This window comes from Erigeron canadensis, chromosome 3, assembly GCF_010389155.1.
Source record: "Erigeron canadensis isolate Cc75 chromosome 3, C_canadensis_v1, whole genome shotgun sequence".
Lineage (NCBI taxonomy): Eukaryota > Viridiplantae > Streptophyta > Magnoliopsida > Asterales > Asteraceae > Erigeron > Erigeron canadensis.
The window spans coordinates 34884079-34905462 of record NC_057763.1 but is presented as its reverse complement, the minus strand read 5'-3'; the positions used below and the strand labels follow the sequence as shown (position 1 = coordinate 34905462).

Here is a 21384-nt window from a genome sequence, read left to right as displayed (position 1 = left end):
CAAATTAAAACAAACGTTAAAAAGAGTTAATTAATTAGTGATTTTATATATAACTCATCAAAATTAAAACAGTTAAAAGAACGTCACATAGACAAAATTTTGATGGCACGACAAGCTACCCTTTTGTTGGTATAATATTTTATTGTGACCCTTTTTACGAATTATCATCGTGAAATTTAGTTTATTACTTTATTGAAAAAAAGGATAGGTTAATTGTTTTTGTTTTCGATTGTACATTTTGAATAAGGATATTATAGATTTTTAATTATATTTAAAATAATCGTATCAGTGTATCACAATCTCTATATGGGTGTAATGAATTATTAGTTGTAATCATTGATGTTGTCGATCATATAATCTTGTTTATGTAATTGAGTACATGACCACACACTATAAGATTTTATTTTATTTTTCTAATCCAACAGTATAGGATATTCTCTTCTGTTTCTTAAAGAAAATCAAAGACTTTCCGTCCACTTATTTTGCTGCGACTACGTGTTCAATTTTAACCTTTTCAAACTTTAGATTTCTTAATTTACTCCAAAAGTCAAAAGTCAAACTCTAGATCTCAAATTAATATTTTTAATATAGGTACAACAGAAAAGGAAAATTTTCGAGTCTAAAAATAAGCTATGATTCTATGAAAGCATGTTGGAGATGGTTGACTACCATTTGGAGCAATGGTGTGAATATTTGAATCACTCGTCTATGTTTCAATTTTCGTCGAATAAAAAGAGCTGACTTTTCTTATCTCTATCCATCTCCCGTTTCGCTTTTGGTTTAATTGTAATTAATTGTTGCTTGTGAGGCTTACAACTCATAAATTCATAATATAAAGAATTGTCTTCAATAAAAAATAATATAAGAGTTGGCATATGATAGTTTTTTTGCTTAAAAGAAAAAGGAAAAACTACTAAAAGCACATTCGTTACCCGTACTATAAATGCATTTATAGAAAACGGTATATTAAAGAGAGTGAAGTGATTTTACTAAAGTCGTCTCATAAGTAGCATTCTTTAGTGACACTTTCTATGAAATGTAGATAAATATATATAAAACTTGATCACGTAAAAAGTAAAAATCTATTCTGATGATACGTAAATGAGTGCTTTAGATCGATAGGGACACTTTATAACTTGTAGTGACGCTTTTAAATGAGTTTTAGCAATACTTTCTAGATGTGTCAGTGTCATTGAATGACATAATTCTCATTTGTACTAACGGATTTTGCTGCTATTGCTATACATGCCTTGAAAAATTAGTAGTTTCGATAATTGAAAAATTAAATTATTTGGTATGATTGTTACAGTTTTGATTTTATTTCGCTTCGACTTTTCGTTCAAAAAAAAAAAGTACATTTGAGTTATATTTTCAACCATAACCGTAGCCAACAAAACAAGCCACATCAATCTCCATCAAACCAAGCACACGGAGACCCAATTTGCACACCACAATTTATGCAAAGTCCAACTGAAACCCGGGGCCCCTACAAGCTATAGGTTGAACATTAGCATTGAGCCATTGACATATCTTTGTCTCACCATCATTCGCACTCAAATTCTAAATTTAGTCATTGAAATGTGAAACCAAATTAAAATCCATATATTGAAATACATTTGAGGACGTACATGGCTTTGATAGCACATACTGTAATATTTGTATAGATGGTTATAAAACTTCGGTTAACTATACTTTAAGAAATTATATAATTCCTAACTTTACCCAATAATGACCTCAATTATGTCACATCAATTGATAAACTGACACATCAATCGACAAACCTCTTCCAAATTTCCAATAAAATACAGCCCATACAATAATATAAAAAAACATACACCTTTAGATAAATAACAACATTATTTATAGCATAAATTTATAAAAATTTCAACATTAACCATAACAATAAGAAACAACGATTTTGTCCTGCCTAGATACGGATCTATATTCATAAATAACTTATACGGTACTAATCTGATAGTTATATATCACTTATATAATAACCGTTTGATGATTTGCGACAAGTCGTTTTGAGAATGATTTGGCTTACTTTTCTAGATGAAGTCATGGAAATACTCATCAAAGTACACACGTTATTTACTCAAATATGGATGCCTCAAAACCAATTTAGTCAATTTTGGTGACACTTTCAAAAACTAATTATCATATTATTCCATATATTTTTTGAGGAGAAAGTTAGACTAGTTCTAATCATTGTCACCTGTATTTATTTTTCTTGTCTACTAATTTAATGAGTTTTCCTGGTAGGTGGAGTTCATCTAATCTAATGTAAATATATAACATGTGACATATGAGCATGTAATAGAAAAATATCACTCCGTATGTGACAAAGAAAAAGTCATGGTGTTTATTAGATTGGGGTTGTAGACTTGTAGTTGTAACAAATTTAGTTTTTATACTAATTTTCATTCTATGATTGTTTTAGACTTTTAGCTACAAGAATATGCAATAATGATGAGGCCATTTATTTTTATTTTCCGTAAGGCCCAGTTTAACATTAGATAATAGGTGGGAATGTGGGATTATTGAAGTACTTTTACATAATAGGATTCAAACATATTTTAAACACTTTTACATAATACGGAGTAATTAGATATCAGGTCCGTGTACAATATACGAGAGTTTATGACATTATCAATATTAGAAGTTAAATTTAGTTTAAAATTTTCATTAATAAAAAATTGATCCATATAATACATTGAAATATTTTTTGTAAATATGTTCGTCGAAATCGTTTACTATGGTATATTATTTGACATTTGAATATCACAAAATCGTAATATATCTATCGAAGTTGTAGACTGTGAAATGCTTATCGATATTTGAATATCAAAAAAATTATAATATAGCAATGTCATTTTATTTGTTTTATTGTTACTAATGGCGTATTACATTCTTATTTTGCAATATAAATAAATAATATGTTATTCTGAGATGAAACATATCCTAAAATATGTGAATTAAAATATAATAATGTTATAGGTGTTTCTTATAAAGATGATATTTTTTACATGTTTTGTCTTTGTTATGTGTCATGATAATTTATAAAAAAAAAAAACTTCAAAAAAAATAATCGTACAATTACTTTAAAATATTAATATACATTAAATTTTATTTACTTTTATTAAATTAATTTTTTATTTATGAGATAGAACCTAATATTAGGATATACATTAGTTATTATTTTATTAAATATATATTAAATATTATTTATTAGATATATATTAAATTATTAACTATTAATTTTAACTTAATATATTAAAATTATCAAGTAAAAAATGTAATTTAAGATGAAAATAAAAAAATATAAATTAAAGTCAAAATTAAAACAAAAGGCATGAGAAAATTAAAAGCTATGATTGGTCAATAATTTATTAGAGCAACTGTGTTTTTGTATATTAAAAGAAAAGAAGATTATGTAAAAATAATTGGATTTTAATTATTAATAATAACAATAATTATCTTAATTATAGTCTAATTATAATTATTAATAACAACAATATTATAATTAAATTGATTACAACTAATAATACAAAATAAAATATTGATATAAATATGTAATATACCTGACCTTTAACTATATGTTCTTATTATATAGACATTATATAATAGAGTATTAGTTATTTTTAAATTAGGTTAAAAGTGTAAATTGGAAATGAAAACAAAAAAGTGTAAATTAATTAAGACATATGTTAATTGAGAAATTGAGAGTTGTGATTGATTAATTGAGGTTAGATGTATATATTAAGATTAAGATTGATCTTTGTGCAAGGTAATTGACTAATTGGGTAGGCTTTTAGTGGGTTTGCGTGTCATTTGTTGGGCTAACATCTAAAAAGTCACAAGGTCTACTGGTCTAGTATATACCACTTCCAGACTTCCAGTCTTCCACGGTCGAACCGTCGAATCCAACATCAAAACAGTTATCGATTCAACCTGGCAGAGCGATAACCTCTCTAAACAAAAGAATATAATAATACCCGAGATAAAATTGATAAGTATAAAAACAAAGCTTAAAACATCTGATGTTGGCATATGTCAAATCAGTGGTGAACATTATAGGAAATACAAAAGTTGTTGATTTTTCTAGTTTCCCAAAGTTCATCATTCAGCGCGTCATGTGCTAATACTGGATCATTAGACTTGTTCTTTTACCAGCCATTTTAGTTGTATGTACAGTACCATGTTAACTGCTTCCAAGTTTTCCAATGTTATGATCGGTATTATCTATTTTAACAAAAACAAATAGAACAAGAAAACTGATCCTTATAATATAATATAAAGCTGTCATTATTGATCTCTAGCAAAAATGGATCAATGAGACGAACTTTAGTTTACAGTATAAATCAAAGTCCATATCCAACCACGAAAACACGACTCCTTTACCAATAATCACCACATGAACAGACGCCATCCCGGACATGATGAAACCGCTTGGCATCACGAACAACTATCTCCCTCTTCTCAACAACAGACACATATTTCATAAACGTGTGACAATCGCCACACACTCGAAGATTTTTGGTTAAACGAATCACCGTTCCCTCAGGTGTACTAATAAGTCCATATGCAATTGCAAGCTTCTCACTATGTGCATACAAACTTCCCAATTTGACATCCTCATTAACATCATGTAACACAAACTCTGTATCTGGAACATACCCAGAAACCCTTAACTTCTCTATCAAACTCTCGAGTTTCTCATATATCGCCTTTGATTCCGAATGTGTGTGATCACCACTGCAAAATTTGTGAACCCCATTCTGTGCCTCAACCCATGTAAAACCCGGGGTCTTTTTTAAGCTTTTACTAGTCATTTGTGTACGAAGTTTGGCCATGTTTTCCCACTTTCCTTCTTTTGCATAAATGTTTGAAAGCATGACATAATGGCTGGGATCATCAGGCTCAATTTCTAGAAGAGATTCGGCTGCCTTTTGCGCCATTTCAACATTTTTATAGATTCTACAGGCAGCAAGTAATGCAGACCATAGTCCTACATCTTTCTCAACTTTCATATTCTCAATCATATTGAACGCTTCATTGAGTTTTCCAGCACGGCCTAATAGATCAACCATGCACGTATAGTGCTTCACGTCTGGTTTTATGAAGTACTTTTCTTGCATTAATGAAAAAACACGACGACCTTCTTCAACTAAACAAGAGTGACTGCAGGCATTAAGAAGTGAAACGAAAGTAATTCTGTTTGGTGTAACTCGGTTTTTTGACATCAAAGGAAGCAATTCAAGTGCTTTTTGTCCATGTCCATGATACCCATAAGCAGCAATCATCGTACTCCAAGTTATAACGTTCTTTTCCCTCATTCTATCAAATATCTTTCGAGCAGAATCAATGCTTCCACATTTAGCATACATATCAATCATTGCCGTTCCAAGAATCACATCTAGTGAACTGTATTGTTTTTGTATGATATCATCAACAACTTCAGCTTTATTCATGGCACCTAACTTTGCACACGCATTAACAATCGTCACCAAACAAATCTTGTCGGGAACAAGACCACTTTCTAGCATCTTATCGAATAAAACCAACGACTCACTAGCATTCCCACAAGCAGTATACGCGCCAAACATAACAGTCCACGTAGTAAGATCCTTAATCACCATATTGTCAAACAACTTCCTCGCGTCATCTATCACCCCACATTTCGCGTACATATCAACAAGCGCGGCACATATAAACGCGTTAGTACTTAACCCAAACTTATACACAATTTGATGAACTAATCTCCCCATTACGAGATCCACTCTATCTCTACATACCCTAATAACACAAGGCAATGTGTAAACATCAGGCTGTTCACCAGACCTAATATACTCCCTAAACATTTCATAACACTTGATATAATATCCAGCCTTAGCAAAACCACCAATCATAACACTCCACGACGCCGCGTTTCGTTCAGGCATTTCATCAAACAGTTTATATGCATCTTCCATTAAATTATAACGTACATATACATATAAGAGTTTGTTAACTAAAACCATATCATTGAAAAAACCATTAACTGTTAAATGGGTGTGAATGGGTTTGAACTGTTTTATGTTTTTACAGTTGGTTAAGGCAAAAAGATAGAATCTTGGGGCCAAAGATTGTGTTTCTTGAATTTGATTATGAAATTGATTTGATTGGTCATTATCTTGAATTGATGATGCAGATGCAATTGATGAAAACTTTTTAGTTCTAATAACTGGATTCAAAGAAAATAATTTATGGGTTTTGAGTTTAAACATTGAAGAGTTGCTGCCCCTAATTGTGTGGAATGGAGTTAATTATATAGAGTAGGGATGATTGAAAATAACCAAACCCAAATAACCCGACCCAACTCGAATGGTTTGGGTGATACGGGTTGGGTTATTTGGTTTGTGGGTCGTCATTTGGGTTAACCCAAATAACCCAAAGCTTAATCAGTTTGGGTTGTGTGTGAAAATGTTATAGTTGGGGTCAACCCAAATAACCCATGACATATTATTTGGGTTAACCAAAACCCAATCAAAAAAACCCGAACCCAAACAACCCAAACCCAAATAATCCAAATATTATTTGGTTTGGGTTACGGGTTAACTTATAATTCTTTGAAACCCGAATAACCCGAACCAAATAACCCGAAACTCAATTAACCCGACCTATCAACACCCCTAATTATAGAGTACTAATATATTGAGGTTATCAAGTCTAACAATAAGGATTATTAAGTTAGGAAATAAAAAATGTAAAAGCGAAGTGGTAAAAATGTTAATTTGTTATAGCCAAGGACTAGCTTTTTATGCCTTTTCGTTGCGGGTTTGGACATGTTAATAAAAGGGAAATGATATTCGTACCACATTAATTGATTAGTTTACCATATTGTACACATCTTATAACACACTGTACAAGTACCTAATGCACAATTATGGTAGATTAATAATTCTATCTGATTCGAATACACTTCCCTTAATAAAAACGAAATTTCATGCAATTAGAATTAATATTCGATAGAACTTATATAATCGTAGCCTTTGTTAATCTACTCACACTTTGTGTTAGGGTTAATACTAACGTTTTAAAATGAGTTAAAGCTATTCAATGAATAATAAATAAACATTAGTTTTAACTCCTTAATTAATAAAGTATGTTATTTTGTAAAAACATTTAGCCTTTATAAGACCAATATATTTCTAAACATTTTATCTTCATTACATATCGTTTATATTAGCCCTTTTATATCAGATGTTTTTAAAATAATAATCACACCATGTCCCCACCACAATCGTCATCCCACAACCATCTGCTTTGCTACCACCTATCGCCAGCACCATCACCTGTCGCGACTATCTCCGATAAAGCCGCGTCGAATGAATATTCGTATAGGGTTAAATCATGCATATTGTCCATCATATATATATATATATACTACTATATAAAAATTATAACCCCTATGTTGAAAATTTACATAAATGAGACATGCGAATTGACCAAAATACCTTTAATGAATTAAATCACCATTAACTCTTAATATTAAATTACACAATTAGTCCATTATATTATAAAATATCTCTATTAACCTATTTAAATCAAATACTTTTACATACACCAATATATGTCGCCACCACCGTCATCACCGACTCGCCGTCGCATTGCGCGGGTGCCATGCTTGTGTGTGTATATATTTATATACATATATATATGTTTGTGTGTGTTAAATCTTATTTTTAAAAGTTTTTTTGGGTAAACAAATGTAAACGAAAAAGTTGTTGCTCCGTATAATTTAATTTAAATAAAAAAAGCATTTTTCTTCCAACCTAATGCTATGACACCAGTACACCACGTATTCCATTTAAAACGGTGGGTCTAACTTATTTTATCTTCAAAATCCCTTTCATTTCTCATGTAAGTATCCAATATTTACTCTTAAATTACAAAACATTTTTCCTTTCAAATCTATCCTTCGAAATCTTAGAAGAAGCAAGTAGAGATATTTACTTTCTAACTTCTCTTACTTTACCTACTCATAGAATCTTGAAATCACCATCACAACTATCAGATGTAATTGCTACAACTTCCACCGACGACGACTATTTCAACCGGGGTAATCCGTTGGTTTCCAGAAATGGGATATTCAGCTTCATCTAATGTCATTGTAAGTTTCACATGTAGATCATTGATTCCTGTATGGATTTAATTTTTTTTCTTTTTTTCATTTTTGGGGTGCAAATATGGTGGTTCACATTGATAACAGAGTTGTCTGTGCGATACACGAAAAGATAAACAGAAGCCGGTGTTGGTTAATGGCGGGAGCTGTTCCCGGCGATGATTCATCTCGGTGATTCGTTTTCAAATTTGATATATGCTTTTTTGATGGATTTGTATAGACATAGATTTGATGTTAATACTGAGTTGCTACTGTACCGGTTCGAGTTACTACACTAACATATGTGAGTGGCACCGATTTCCATTCTAGAATATGTATTAATCCATTGTCAGTTTGTTATGTATCTATATTTGTGTTCATATGTATGTGTGGTTTGCTGAAGCAGGAGCAACAAGGAGAAAAAAATTGTTACTTCCATTTTCTTCACTTATATTATAACACAAAGGAATATGAAATTAATTCCCAAAAGAGTTATTGGCAGGACGCACAAGAAACTATGAAAATAAAAAGAGTGAAAAAGGTCAGGACATCTCATAATAAAAGATTGAAGGTGGCGAAATTTCATTGGATAAAAGAACCACTTTAGCCGACTAAGCCAAAGGCAATCTAACTCCGACTAAGCCAAAGGCAATCTAACTAAGCCAACCGAGCCGACACTGTAGTAGTTAGAATTCGGATTGTTATATATATAATTTAAATGTTAAGATTAAATAATTTACAAAATAACTTTTTTCATTAGTCTAAAAAGATTATGATCAGGTTAACAACTTGGTTAGTTAGACTATGAACTTTCATTGACCTAAACGCTCAATGGAACGTGGTCAATGAGAACTTAGACCATTCTTAAAGGGAAGGTGAATACTATAGGTGAAAAGATATAATGGATAGGTAAATTGTTCAGCTCTATAGGTGATTGGAGAAGGTGAATAGGAAATAGGTGAATGTTTAGTTTAGCCTAAGACCATCTTTAACGCAACACTTATTCCTAACGTTTTCAGTCGAACACGCTGAGTTTTCCGGCGCGGCCCGTTAATGCCTCCGGCGTTTTCATCGGCGTATTATCCCGAATTGGTGGCCGCCGCGCTGATATTCATTGATTTATGTATGTGTATTATGAGTTTGTGATCGTGTGTATATGCAACTGTCTGTGAAGAAGACGAAGACAAAAAAATATATAATACAGAGTAAATGATTTTATGGAGGAGTGGGGGGTTGGGATAATATTATTTTATTATTAATTTCAATTATTTTCTTGAAGTTTAAAGTTTTCTTAATTTACTCGTAGTTCTGAGTTTAAAATCAGCTTTTTGAAAATAATGTTAATCTAATGTTTTAGTTTCTTTAAGTAATTCATTTTATTAATATATTTGATTTTAATATCATATGATTTATTATTAAATAAATAATGATACGGTACTAATAAACTGATATTTCAGTGTGGGGGTTAATGGTGAAAGTAATTCAATGTGGTGACTCAGTGTGTTGCTGACGTGGTACCAATAAACTGAACTTTAGCGTGGTAGGTTAAAGATGGTCTAAGTAAAAGATGAGACGTGGGTCCATTTTAATTTATTTATATTATTTGTGTTATTTTGTTCTATTTTGTTTAGGTATATTGTTTTTAATTAAATAAAAGTGTAAACTAAATGACAGGTTAATTGTTAAGGGAAAAGTAAATGAGAAGGGGATGTTGAAGTGACAAAAAAAGTGTAAAAAAGAAAGTAGGTGAAAGGGTGAATAGTTACAAATGGTCTTATAGTAGAGGACAGAAAATGCTCAAAACAAAGATGATTGATAGAATAGAACACCAGAATATATAGGAATCTTAACAGGAAACAGAGCAAACAAATTACACAAAGAAACCATCTCTACGGCATTGGTCAACAGAAAAACATCAAATCCCAAGAAGGGATTATGTGAATTGATCCATCTATCACCTATCTCCTCGTGTTTAAAAATATACAAAGTAACAGTACAAATGGGTCGCAAATATTAATCAACTCATCATGTAGTTTAGTTGATTTCGGTAAGAGGGGAGCGTTGAGAAGGTGAAATCTTGGCATCCTTTACTTCCGAAGATTCCAATGGATGATTTTCTCTGAATTCTTCCATCAGGGTTTCCATTGGCATCGCACGAAGCGACTCAATAGTTATCTTAGTTGGAACATCTGTGTCACATCTTACAGGAGTTGTTCCGGACGGTTTGTAATCCTGCGCATACAAAATAACATCTCAGTATCACAAGGTATCATTTAGTGAATATGACCCCTAAAGATTCATAGATTATCAGCCTACCATATATTTCTGCTGGAATGTATCACGAGTCTTCTGCTCTATTGCACCAGATTTGGTAGTGTGATCATCTCGTAAGTTCTCAATAATCAATGATTGTGCTTTTGTGAATTCTAAAATTCCATTGATAGCCTCTCGCTCTTCTTCTGATGTACCTACGATCATGCATAAAACTGTATTGTTGATAGACATTTTTGGAAGTTTTGACAAAACTGCAGTATTTATTATCTCCTGCAAAAGAAAGCATATTACAACTGGAGACTTACCTTCCATATGCTTAATGATGTCCTCACAATTCTTTAACATGTCCACTTCAGCAGTTTCCCTAGCAAAACGGACCTCGGCATCATGAAGCTCATTGCTCTCAGAAGCACCTCTGCAGAGTTTGAACAGTAATAAACATTTAAACTTGGGAATGCATTTAAAATATACCTTTGTTAAAAAGTAAAAAAAAAAAAAGATTAATTAACTATCAGTTGCAAAATTCATAATGAGAGGGATTAGAGAATTGCAAATAACTCGCCTGACAAGCTTCTCCATTTCTGAGACATGAGTTTTACCCATGTCATTCACGAACTCATGTGTCTTTCTGGAATGAGTTTTTGCTATTTCAGTAGTATCAACACTGAAGATAAAAAAAATTGCAAAAAAGAACCATCAATAAATAAAGCTCTTCTAGTTAACATCAAAGATGAGAAAAGTGCAAGAGATTTCCCGCTTACCATTTTTGTAGCAATAACTCAACTCGGCAGTGTTTAGCAGCAGAAAAGTCAGAATTGTCTTTTGCATCATCTTCTGCTTGTAAAGAAAACTCCTGCCATTTTCTTTTTGCATCTGATGTGATTCCCACAATTGAAGAAACATGCCCATCCAACTTTGTCTTGTTTCCAGCTGCAGTTTCCCTTATACCAGCTAAACGTGCATCCACCATCTCTTTTTGTCGGCTAATATGACTTGAGACTAAACTCGTGACATCAGCAATAAGCTTCTGTGCATCAGATCTTGATTGTTCCTGAAAGTAAGCAGATTTTTTGAAAGGTTATTCATCAGTTGTTATTTCATACTAATTAAAAAGGGTAAATGGAGGGTATATAATGTATTTTTAAATGTACCTCATATGCCTTCTGAAATTCATCAATATTTTTCGTTTGTGTCTCGTCAACTTGATTTGTATGACTTCCTAACTCTTTAGATACTTCCATCAGCTTATCAAATATACCATTAATGAACTCTGATATATTTGTCGTATGATGTATGCTGGCATCGAATCTCTGAAAAATTAAACGTCATATACCATTAAACAACACAAAAACAGAAATAGACCCTACCAACATTTAAACTTTTCGTGTGAATAGATAAATGGTAACCTTTCGAAGGTCTCTAGCAAAAACAGCAATCTCTCCTTGCTGTTTTGATAAAGTGCCCTGGAGCTCATCGAATATAGATTGTCCTTTTGCAGCTTCTTCGGCCAATAGCTATAATAAAGTTACAATCAAGTTATGTACTAACTAGAAGTATAAAAAAGAAATGCAGAAGCTTTGACAAATATTTCTTCGGCCACATAAGTATTTAATCTTACTGTTTCAACGCAATGAGCATTGGAAGAAGCTTTGACAAATATTTCTTCTAGACTTCCATTAGCACTTGCCTTGTGCAAACGTACAACATTTTCCATGTCCTCAATGTGAGAAACATACAAGTTTCTTGATGCGGATACTTTTTTCTTCAAGTCAGTGATGGCCTGTAACATAAAATCATATAAATAACTAGTGCGTAAAGCATTTTATACATCCAGTGGCAAAAAGCAAGCAGTACCTTGTCATTAATGATAATGAATGAGTCACAAAACTTTTCAATGCACTGAAGTTGTTCATTTTGCTCAGACACAGAAGCAGCCACCATGTTGCAAAGAGAACCAACATCTTGTGCCAGCTCAGATTCAAACTTATTTACAACTGACCTATTACCAGCATTCAGTTTATCCTCTCTTGCTGCATAAAAATGAGAAGATGGTAGTTCACATGAGCCTATAAATGAAATATGTGTCTATGCAATTTGTACATATATAAGCATTTATGCGTCTAGATAAGATTATAAGAAAGAATAAATACCAATCTTCATAAACAAAGATGCATTGTCCTGAAGAGATTTCTCTAAGTCGGATCGGAGAACACATGCTTGATGAGCCAATGCATTTTCTGTAACAATTATCTGTTAATGTGTGAAGTAACAACAATATGACAAATAAAAAAAAAAGTTAAGAAATACGAACCCGCTTTTTTTTGCTCTAATATGACAAACTCCCGCTCCTTGAGAGCATATTGACACTTTTTCAGTGTTTCCTCAGTATCAACCAACATCTTAGTGGTTTGGTTCAGATTGTTCTGTGTTTAGGAAAAAGATATAGCAGAAAACAGAGAGAAATAAAATGTTATTTAATAAAAATATTATTATTAAAAAATAACACAACATGCAGTAAATCACAGGTTTTGATATACCTGTGTCATTCCAAGTTTGTTGCTTAAATCAGAACACTCTTCTACACGGGCATTAAATTGAGTTTGCAATTCCTCAAATTTCTGTGGATAAGTGGGTAAGTGAGAAAAAGTTTGCAACATCAACTTAGAAACAGAGGAACGTTATACCTTTTGCTGATTTTCAATCTGATGTTCCATTCGTATAATTTCTTCTGCCATTGACTTCACAAAAAACAGCATCATTAGGATCAGCGCATGAGATGGGAACCCCAAAAAAGTGCTCGTATAATTATTAGAACACAAACTGATAACAGTTCAATGATATAAAATTGTTACAAGGCAATATGTGATGATAAAAACATTATGTGACCAAATGATAACGTAAAAGCAAAAAGTACAAGTACCTTCCTTTCCATTTCCTCTTGGTAATATCGCTCTTTTGGCAGATATACACCACTTTTCTCACGGGAGGCATTTATCTCTGGAAGAAAAAGAAAAAAGAGTTATCATTTGAGACTTAGAGGGGAATTGTTTTAATCTAACTCTTGAATTGAAATTAGAAGGCATAATCAAACAAAGCTACTATTTACCAGCTTTGAGTCTATCAATTTCAGAATACAGATCCTTGATTAGAGTTGTTTTCATCATCTTTTGATTTACCTATAGACAGAAGAAAAATAGAGTCATCCGATCTAAAAACAAATGAGCATGATTGACCAATAAAACCACCAAAACGCAAGAAAGTAAGTTATGAAGCTTAAGCAGATTGCATGAACATTTTAACCAGCAACACAGGACAACATCATCGCAAAGTAGAAAACTGTGAAATCTATCCTGGTTATATATGAAGACCAATTAGATCACCACTTAATAATAAAAACGTGACAAAGAAAAATATGTATAAAATTTCACTATACATCTATGAAACATAAAGCAATTACTTAAACAAATTAGTATAAATGAAGTGATTTAGCAGATATTAACAAGGAGAAGAATTGCCCAATTAATGTAAAGACGGTGGCTATACCTCTGGCTTATTCTTTATATTCTTTGCCCTGTGGGCATAATCTAATGTGCTCAAGGTCTCTTCAAGACAGTGGACAGCTGGTGATACTGTGGCAATGATACATGTTTTAGTCCTTCCACCCAATGAGTCACGAAGTAAACGAGTCAGTTTACTATCCCTGGAACATTTTTAAACAAAGTTGAGAAATTAGGCATTCAAAAAATGCCAGACATGAGGAGGTAACCAAATATAAATAATTCAAAAAAATCAGATTAAACTTTAGCAAGTTGAAGAACACTAATGACAAAAAAGAAAGAATGTTAAAACATGATAAGATTGATCATAACCTGTAAGGAACATGTCCCAGATGCTCCACGAGTGCACTTATTACTCGTCCCAAAGTAAGTAAACTTTTGTTGATTTCACCCGCTTCTCTTGCACGGCCCTAAAAATTAATAATGTTACAAACTAAACCACAAATGATACCAAAAAACTACGCTTCTCAGTTACTTGTAGATAGAAAGTTAAATAATAGCAAACAAATTTTAGTTTTAAAAATTACCTCCCTTGCACCTGAACGAGAAATATTTTCTGACCCAGCTAAATCAACCAGATTCAGCTTCCCACATTTGATAAGTTCTTCACCCTCTGGGGTCGACTCTTTAATGTGTATTGTAATTGAAAAGAGGGAATGTGACCGACTGAAAGCAAAAACACAATAATATACAGAGTGTACCAGTAAGGATCATGAGTTATCAACTTATCAGAAATGCGCATAGGTTAGAGAAGAAAAATAACCTTGATTGTTTATTTAATAGAGTCTCTGCAGTACGACGTTTGGCAGAACCCCTTTCAAGTAACGTGAATATTTCATTAGCATTCATTACAATCTCCTCTTCTAAACCTTTCACAAGAACTCCACCTTTACCATCTTCCATTAGAGGCAAGATTTTTTTCTGCTTATCCTCAATGCCAATTTTTGATATTTCTTCAGGAGCAAGTAAATCAGTGATTTCTTCATTATACAACTCTAAAAACGTAACTTTAACACTATACTCGGCATTCTGACCCTCCAATGTGTCAAATATTTGTTTCACCGATCTAGGTATAACACCTGCTTCTGATGGCAACTCTCCATTTGGGCCACTCTGAGATATCAACAAGTTTACAGCATTAACAAAAGGATTATTACATACATAAGCAGTATCAAAAGTTTTATATATAATACCTTGGCCCTCTTACACTCTCCTTCCATGGTATAAGTTTTTCCAGTTCCAGTCTGCCCATAAGCAAAAATAGTACAATTAAATCCTTCTAAAACTTCATTCACGATCGGAATAACAGCTTGCTCGTATAAATCTTTTTGCTGAGCTGTAGGGCCAAAAACCTGCATAAATTCACACAATCATAATCATTGGTTGCTTGCCTATATAACCATAACATGCGTAACAAAGTATAAACCAAAAACCATCGAGTAAAGTTCCTTGTTTTTCTAAGAAATCCAATGCATCTACTGTCAAAACCTAGATAAAAACAATAAACCGATAACAGTGTCCAAAACAAACACATTGATTCCCTTTCTTGATAACATTACTAGCCTACATTCTACAGCGAGTCCTTTAATAGATATTTATCGTCTACTTTCAATATTGTTTTGACAAAAAGCTAAAACTAGATGAAACGAAAAACTTAAATAGCTTGTTTGAAACCGCTTAAAAGAATTAATAAATAAGCAGTTTTCTGAAATGCTGCTTAATTGCTTATCTCTACTACTAGTCTGCTAAGATAAGCTTGAAAGTAAATACATACAATAACCTATTCCACACAAAACAAAACTTATAAATATTTTAAAGCATACATCCTTTTTAGCAAACACGAAAACACCAAAGAAATCCTAAATCCGGTACCTTATCAAAAGTGAAAACCCGGTCAATTTGTTTGCCAGCAATAGCTTGTGAAACAGCAACTTCCCTCTGAAACTCATTACACGTCACCACTTGTGGTGCATTGTTCTTAACTTCTTCGTTACTAAACGGCCTACCAATCAAAACAATTTTAACTATTTAATTAATTACTTCAATTTTTTTTATAAAAATCATATAAACCCCAGATCTAATTTTAAAAAATAAAAATAAACAAATTGAAGGGGGGGGGGGGGGGGGGGGGAATGGAAAGTACCTGCATCGCAGTAGCACCTGAACATTCACACCTTTATCATGCCGACCCGACATATTTTAAATTTAATTTAATGAATTTCTTTGGATCGGAATGTTTTTGGTCTGTTTCTATCTGTGAGAGTGTTTTGAAAGAGTTTGATTTGATGGATGAAAATGAGATGCGAAAAAAGCAGCGGGATGATAAACGATTTTGTGCGTTTTTGAAATTTTTTAAGGAGCGCTCTCTGGTCTTGATCTAACCGTTGGTTTGTTACTACTTAAGTTTGATCTGACGGTTTGTATGTGAGATTGTCAATGGGTGGACTCTTGGGTTGAGCCCAATGGAACAAACTGAGCCCAACGATCATTCACATTTACATTTTACATATACAATTTACATTTAACCCAACGATCATTACATTTACCGGTTTACATTTTACCAAAGTGCTTTGCTTGAATGTGGGAGGGTTTTCAAGTAACTTTTTTTTTTTCATTTAAACGGCCGGTTCTACGAGTATTTATCACGTAAGTAAAACAAAACATCATCATTTAGATTGGTTACAGAAAATAAGCACCACAACAGTAACACAAAGACGAAAAAACCTCTTTTTTGGCCGTACTTTCCCAACTCATTTGAACCTATGAAAAAACTAATAAATAGGGTACACTAAATGTAATCAATTCAGCCCCTAACAATGTTAAAATCAACAAACAAATGCACACACAAAAACAAGAGTTTTTAGCGTGAAAAAACCTATTAAAGTGAAAGTAAAAACTACGGTACCCATAAGTCACTTAAAATCCACTATCGCCGATAGTAGAGAAATACAATCAGACCTTCCCTAAATATATTAGAGGCATACAACAATCATCATACACTGGAATAAAGCATCAAAATGTATGAAAACAAAACAAAGACAAAAAGATTAATAATATCAACTATTTTTTTTTGCCATATGTTTCAACCACTGTAACTTGACTTTCAGACCACTTGAGACAAATTCAGCCGTTCAAAATGTTAGCCCAGATAGAAAGAACACACTGACCAAAACTCTAAAAGATCCAACAGTTCAATCTTAAGAGATCTTCAGTTTTAAAGACCGATGCATGGTAAGTTGGTAACCATGAGCTGAAATTTTCCCTCTATATATATATAGGAAAATGTTAGGTAAAGCATGCAGTACCTATCTTAAGTAAAGCAGGGGGTTATGTAATATTCAGGGGAAGATTATGTAAAATTCAGGGGTGACTATGTATGTTTATCAAATTTAAAAGTTTAATTTTGTAACTTTTTTTAAAGTGGCGGTACCTAAGCTTAGGTATAGTCTGTATTACGAATCACTTTCCCATATATATATATATATTTGATCTAAATTTTCAAAATGGCTGCCTAAAACTTATTAAATATAATACTTTTCAGCAAAAGTCAATAAATATCATTGATTTAAATTTGACTTATTTGGTGGGTTTTTTCTCATGGTTAAGAAAATTTAACCCAACATTAGCCTCCTTCTAGGAGTCTCTCTTTTATTCTTTTCCTATATATTATTGTCAACATGTTCTTTTTAACATGGATAAAAGTGGCAAGAAAGTAAAAAACACTACAGTAATCTATGGATAAAACCAGAGATACACAAATTGGTGAGATTTCAAATAACCTGAGCCCACTGACAATCAAAGGTAGCCCATCGTACTATCGTAGATAGCCCGCAAAGTAAGAAAGAAAAATTATACACTAAAGTCTAAACTTCAACTTTTGGCCATATACAAGAAAATTATGTTTCATAATTTATAACTTTTTGACAGTTAATCGATATTCGACATCAGGAAACACCTCACCGTATAACAGTAAAGCTTTGCACGTACTCTAGACTACGAGATGTAGACCATAAGTCGTTACAGGTGATTCAGAGAAAAAAAACTCATAGACTTGTCACCCTTAAGAGTCGAAACCAAGACCTATGGAAAAAACCAAGGATGCATCTGCCAGTTGAGCTAGCTTCATTTGCTTTAAAAAATGTATGTTACTTATAAAAAAAATTATGTAAATGGAATCGTTTTCGGCTCATATATGTGAGTTTTAAGTGCCATGGAAACTCAAGGTAACAACTAGCAAGTTAGAGTAAACAAAGATAGATGAGTCAAATTAAAGAATTAACGAAACTTTAGCTTGATCTTTAGATTTAGTTATACAGTTTTTATAACATATTGATCGAACCTAGCTCACTAATATGTAGATCCTATCAGAAATCTCGAATGTTATTAGAAGGAAGAACTAGTTCTAACTTCTAACTGTGCATTTAAATAGAAAACTCCTTAGTGTGTCCAAAGCAACATTCATGGACATAACAAGAAATAAATACAAAAATAAAAGAGATTAATCACTGGATAACTAACGTATTCTTCTTGTACATGGTTGCTTATTGAGTTAGCTTGTGTATGGACGCTGAAACCTTTGTATCCATGGAAGTACGTCTAATAACACCGCCAAATCAGGGGCTATGATTGTTATATATCTAGGCAATCTCAAAATCGCCATAATTCGGAACAACCGGATAATATAATGTTCTTTAACACAATAAATTTGAATTATTGGCAAGGAAAATACATTATGTTTTGTATCAAAACTCGGTTTGGACAATACAATATATATGTTGAAATCAATTATTTACTCTTCTATATATGTGCACAAAATAATCTAAATAAATTCCTCAACCAAATGACTCAAATCACATTTTCCATTACATGATTCCACGACACTTACCACCTCTTGGAAAGCATTGACACTACATGGAACCACCAATCCATACTTCTGACCAAAACCAAACTCTTCTGACGACTTCTCTAGCAACATCTTGAATAGAGGGTGCGACAAGTAGCCCATTGGGATAACGAACCTACGTCTTTCCTCACCAATGTAAACGGTGAAACACCCGGTTGGTGTTTTGCACGATGGTGAACCTACATCTTCTTCAACGTCGTCCTTGAGTAGTAACCGTTCACATTGTGATGCTTCATCGTCACCCCGAACTTTCGCCTTCTTGGCTAGGTTCTTGAATGAACCAATCTTCTTCCCCAACATATTGTCCTAGAGAGAAAAAATTGAAATATGTTTTTGGGTAATGGCATTGGTTGGGTAAATTTTGGTTGGGCCACTTTTATCATATATATGGTACGGAGGGAATGTTTTAATTAAACAACGTCAACCTTTTGACTCTGTCTTCGGAAAATTTGTAACGTGGGAGCCACTGATTTCTTGTTGGTTTATGAAATTTAGTGTCTTTGTTTTGACTTATTTTGGGAGCAACCAATACGGGGTCGTCCTGGAATTTTAATTCCATAAAAATGACTTATTTATATACTCACAGAAAAGTCATTACATTACAATAGCAGATAGTCAGACAACAAGTTATACCATAACTCCTTTTCGAATAGCAAATCCGATTTCATTTGATACAATGTTTTGAGCCTTAAGAGTCAAAGAATTACGATTAACAAACAGTTTTCAAAACCTAAAACCAAAATCGTACAACGTTGGGGGCAAGAACACCAAAGGTGTCAAAACCAAATGGGACAAATACATGTTGATTCTCAATAAAAGCTTTTTCGTGTTTTGCAATTTTGTTCAACTCAACCTTGAGTGCAGTCTATCCCACAACAAAATCATAGTTCTTGAGTACAACAAGATAGGACACTCCTGTTAAGTTTCAACCAATAATACCTGGAAACTGTAATTTAAAATAAATAAAAAAAAAAATTGATTAAGTTTTGTGCATCTAACTCAATATATAATTTGTCTTCCGGTGATAACTTATACAGGAAAAAAAGTATGTCAAATATGAAATACGTATAAGCATCCAAATATATAAAACATAAAAGTGTACAAGCATATATATATGAACATATAATAAGGTAATCCAATATACTATGTAATTGTATGGAATTTCGTCTTAGTCATGCAAGGTTTACAAGACCAAATTCGTCAGTCTATTCGGAAACTGGTATCAAGAGCGATCCAGTTACTAGTGTTGAACCTGTTTAGCTTACGGTCTGCCGGTTGAACTTGTTAAATACCGAAAGACCCGTTGTTGGGCTTAGAACCGACTTTTTGGAATTTTGTTTCAATTCTTCTTAATGGTGTAAAGTGATAATTATTGTCAAAGTTTATGATTCATCATCATCAACCCCGTAACCCACCGGCGTCTATCAACTCTATATATACACAGTACATCTCGACATTTCGTGCTATAAGTTCCTCTATATCAACCGTTAAAAGAAAAAGTCCCTCTATATCAAGGAAGTGAATATGAAATACATATGTATGACACATATCTTTTAAATAAAATGCAATAATGTATTAATGTATGTTCAACAAATTTGACGATATACAATTTCAACATTTATACGGATACTAATTTGAAAAAACACTAATTTATCTACAACTTTTTTTTTCTTTTTTACTGAGGTTATATACTGTATAACAACTAACAAAATTTATTGTATACATATCATTTCACTTTTTTTAAATGATCATGAACTACACCAAATCCAGCACGATTTTTTTATTGTTGGGTGAAGTTATCTGTCATTTACGCTAGTTGGTTATGTTAAAATTGTTCTAAAAGTTTGATTTCTTAAAATTGCAAATTAATTAAGCTGTATAACCAACCGAATTTTTCTATTTTAAGTTTTACAAAAGTCTAAAAAAGACAAATATGATGATTCGAGAAGAAATTAAGAAAAATAAAGTTAGTGGAGCAGAGATTGCGGACTAATTCGAGGATGTCATCCGTACAACTGTACAAAAATTCAACGTGCATTAATTTCTGTATTTTTAGAATTGCTTCGTGAAACAATTTAAACATATTAAGGGTCAAGATCTTGTCCTATTTATTTTACTTTAATACTTATTTTATAATACTCAACTCTAATAATAAAATTATTTTTATATATACATACATATATTATTATACTATTGGACCTTGAGTCGAGTCTAAAAAAAACTTAATTTTGATTACTTTCCGAACTCGAGCTCAAGCAAAACTCAAATTCATTTAGTTTTTTTTTATTACAAACGAGTCGATCTCGAGTCGAGCATGAGTTTTCTTAATACCTAAGGAGCCGAGATCGAATTTAAACACTAAGGTTAGATCGAGCTCGAGCTCTACACTGCTAAGATCGGACTCGTCTCGGCTTGTTTACACCTTTGTGTATTATAAATATATATTATGTGGAAATGATTAATGTAATGAATAAAGGATAGGAGTATTTTAGGTAGTACAATTC

At 32.4% G+C, this 21384-nt stretch overlaps 3 protein-coding genes and 1 long non-coding RNA gene across 4 annotated transcripts; 1 reads left to right on the top strand and 3 right to left on the bottom strand.

The window, feature by feature from the left end:
* Positions 1-4264: 4264 nt before the first annotated feature.
* On the bottom strand, positions 4265-6269 carry LOC122592005 (pentatricopeptide repeat-containing protein At2g33760-like). Its single transcript, XM_043764222.1, has one exon. It carries the CDS (start codon positions 6267-6269, stop codon positions 4401-4403), a length of 1869 nt encoding a protein of 622 aa, XP_043620157.1. The 3' UTR covers positions 4265-4400.
* Positions 6270-7859: 1590 nt separating this feature from the next.
* Positions 7860-8580, top strand: LOC122594647. The gene is made up of 2 exons (XR_006323056.1): positions 7860-7905; positions 8031-8580. It is a non-coding gene; the product is annotated as an uncharacterized LOC122594647 (long non-coding RNA).
* Positions 8581-9940: 1360 nt separating this feature from the next.
* Positions 9941-16254, bottom strand: LOC122593022 (kinesin-like protein KIN-5C). Its single transcript, XM_043765358.1, has 22 exons — positions 16121-16254; positions 15850-15979; positions 15171-15329; positions 14741-15090; positions 14505-14643; positions 14290-14387; positions 13964-14120; positions 13527-13596; positions 13341-13417; positions 13105-13158; positions 12958-13038; positions 12732-12843; positions 12571-12657; positions 12275-12450; positions 12039-12200; positions 11827-11934; positions 11572-11730; positions 11182-11471; positions 10983-11084; positions 10726-10835; positions 10463-10614; positions 9941-10378 (listed from the first exon to the last, which is right to left on the bottom strand). The coding sequence occupies exons 1-22, from the start codon at positions 16171-16173 to the stop codon at positions 10181-10183; spliced, it is 3024 nt and encodes a 1007-aa protein (XP_043621293.1). The 5' UTR covers positions 16174-16254; the 3' UTR covers positions 9941-10180.
* Positions 16255-18735: 2481 nt separating this feature from the next.
* On the bottom strand, positions 18736-19222 carry LOC122590447 (auxin-induced protein 15A-like). Its single transcript, XM_043762651.1, has one exon. The coding sequence runs from the start codon at positions 19178-19180 to the stop codon at positions 18797-18799; it is 384 nt and encodes a 127-aa protein (XP_043618586.1). The 5' UTR covers positions 19181-19222; the 3' UTR covers positions 18736-18796.
* Between the last annotated feature and the right edge of the window lie 2162 nt (positions 19223-21384).

Bases quoted from the DNA above. Each gene is read 5' to 3' on its own strand.
- LOC122592005 (XM_043764222.1), bottom strand. From the start codon at position 6,269: ATGTTTAAACTCAAAACCCATAAATTATTTTCTTTGAATCCAGTTATT.
- LOC122590447 (XM_043762651.1), bottom strand. From the start codon at position 19,180: ATGTTGGGGAAGAAGATTGGTTCATTCAAGAACCTAGCCAAGAAGGCG.
- LOC122593022 (XM_043765358.1), bottom strand. From the start codon at position 16,173: ATGTCGGGTCGGCATGATAAAGGTGTGAATGTTCAGGTGCTACTGCGA. The intron at 14,121-14,289 runs GTTATGATCAAT...AAAATGTTCCAG, and splicing joins CTGGGACATGTTCCTTACAG to GGATAGTAAACTGACTCGTT. The intron at 10,379-10,462 runs GTAGGCTGATAA...TTGTATGCGCAG, and splicing joins CATTCCAGCAGAAATATATG to GATTACAAACCGTCCGGAAC.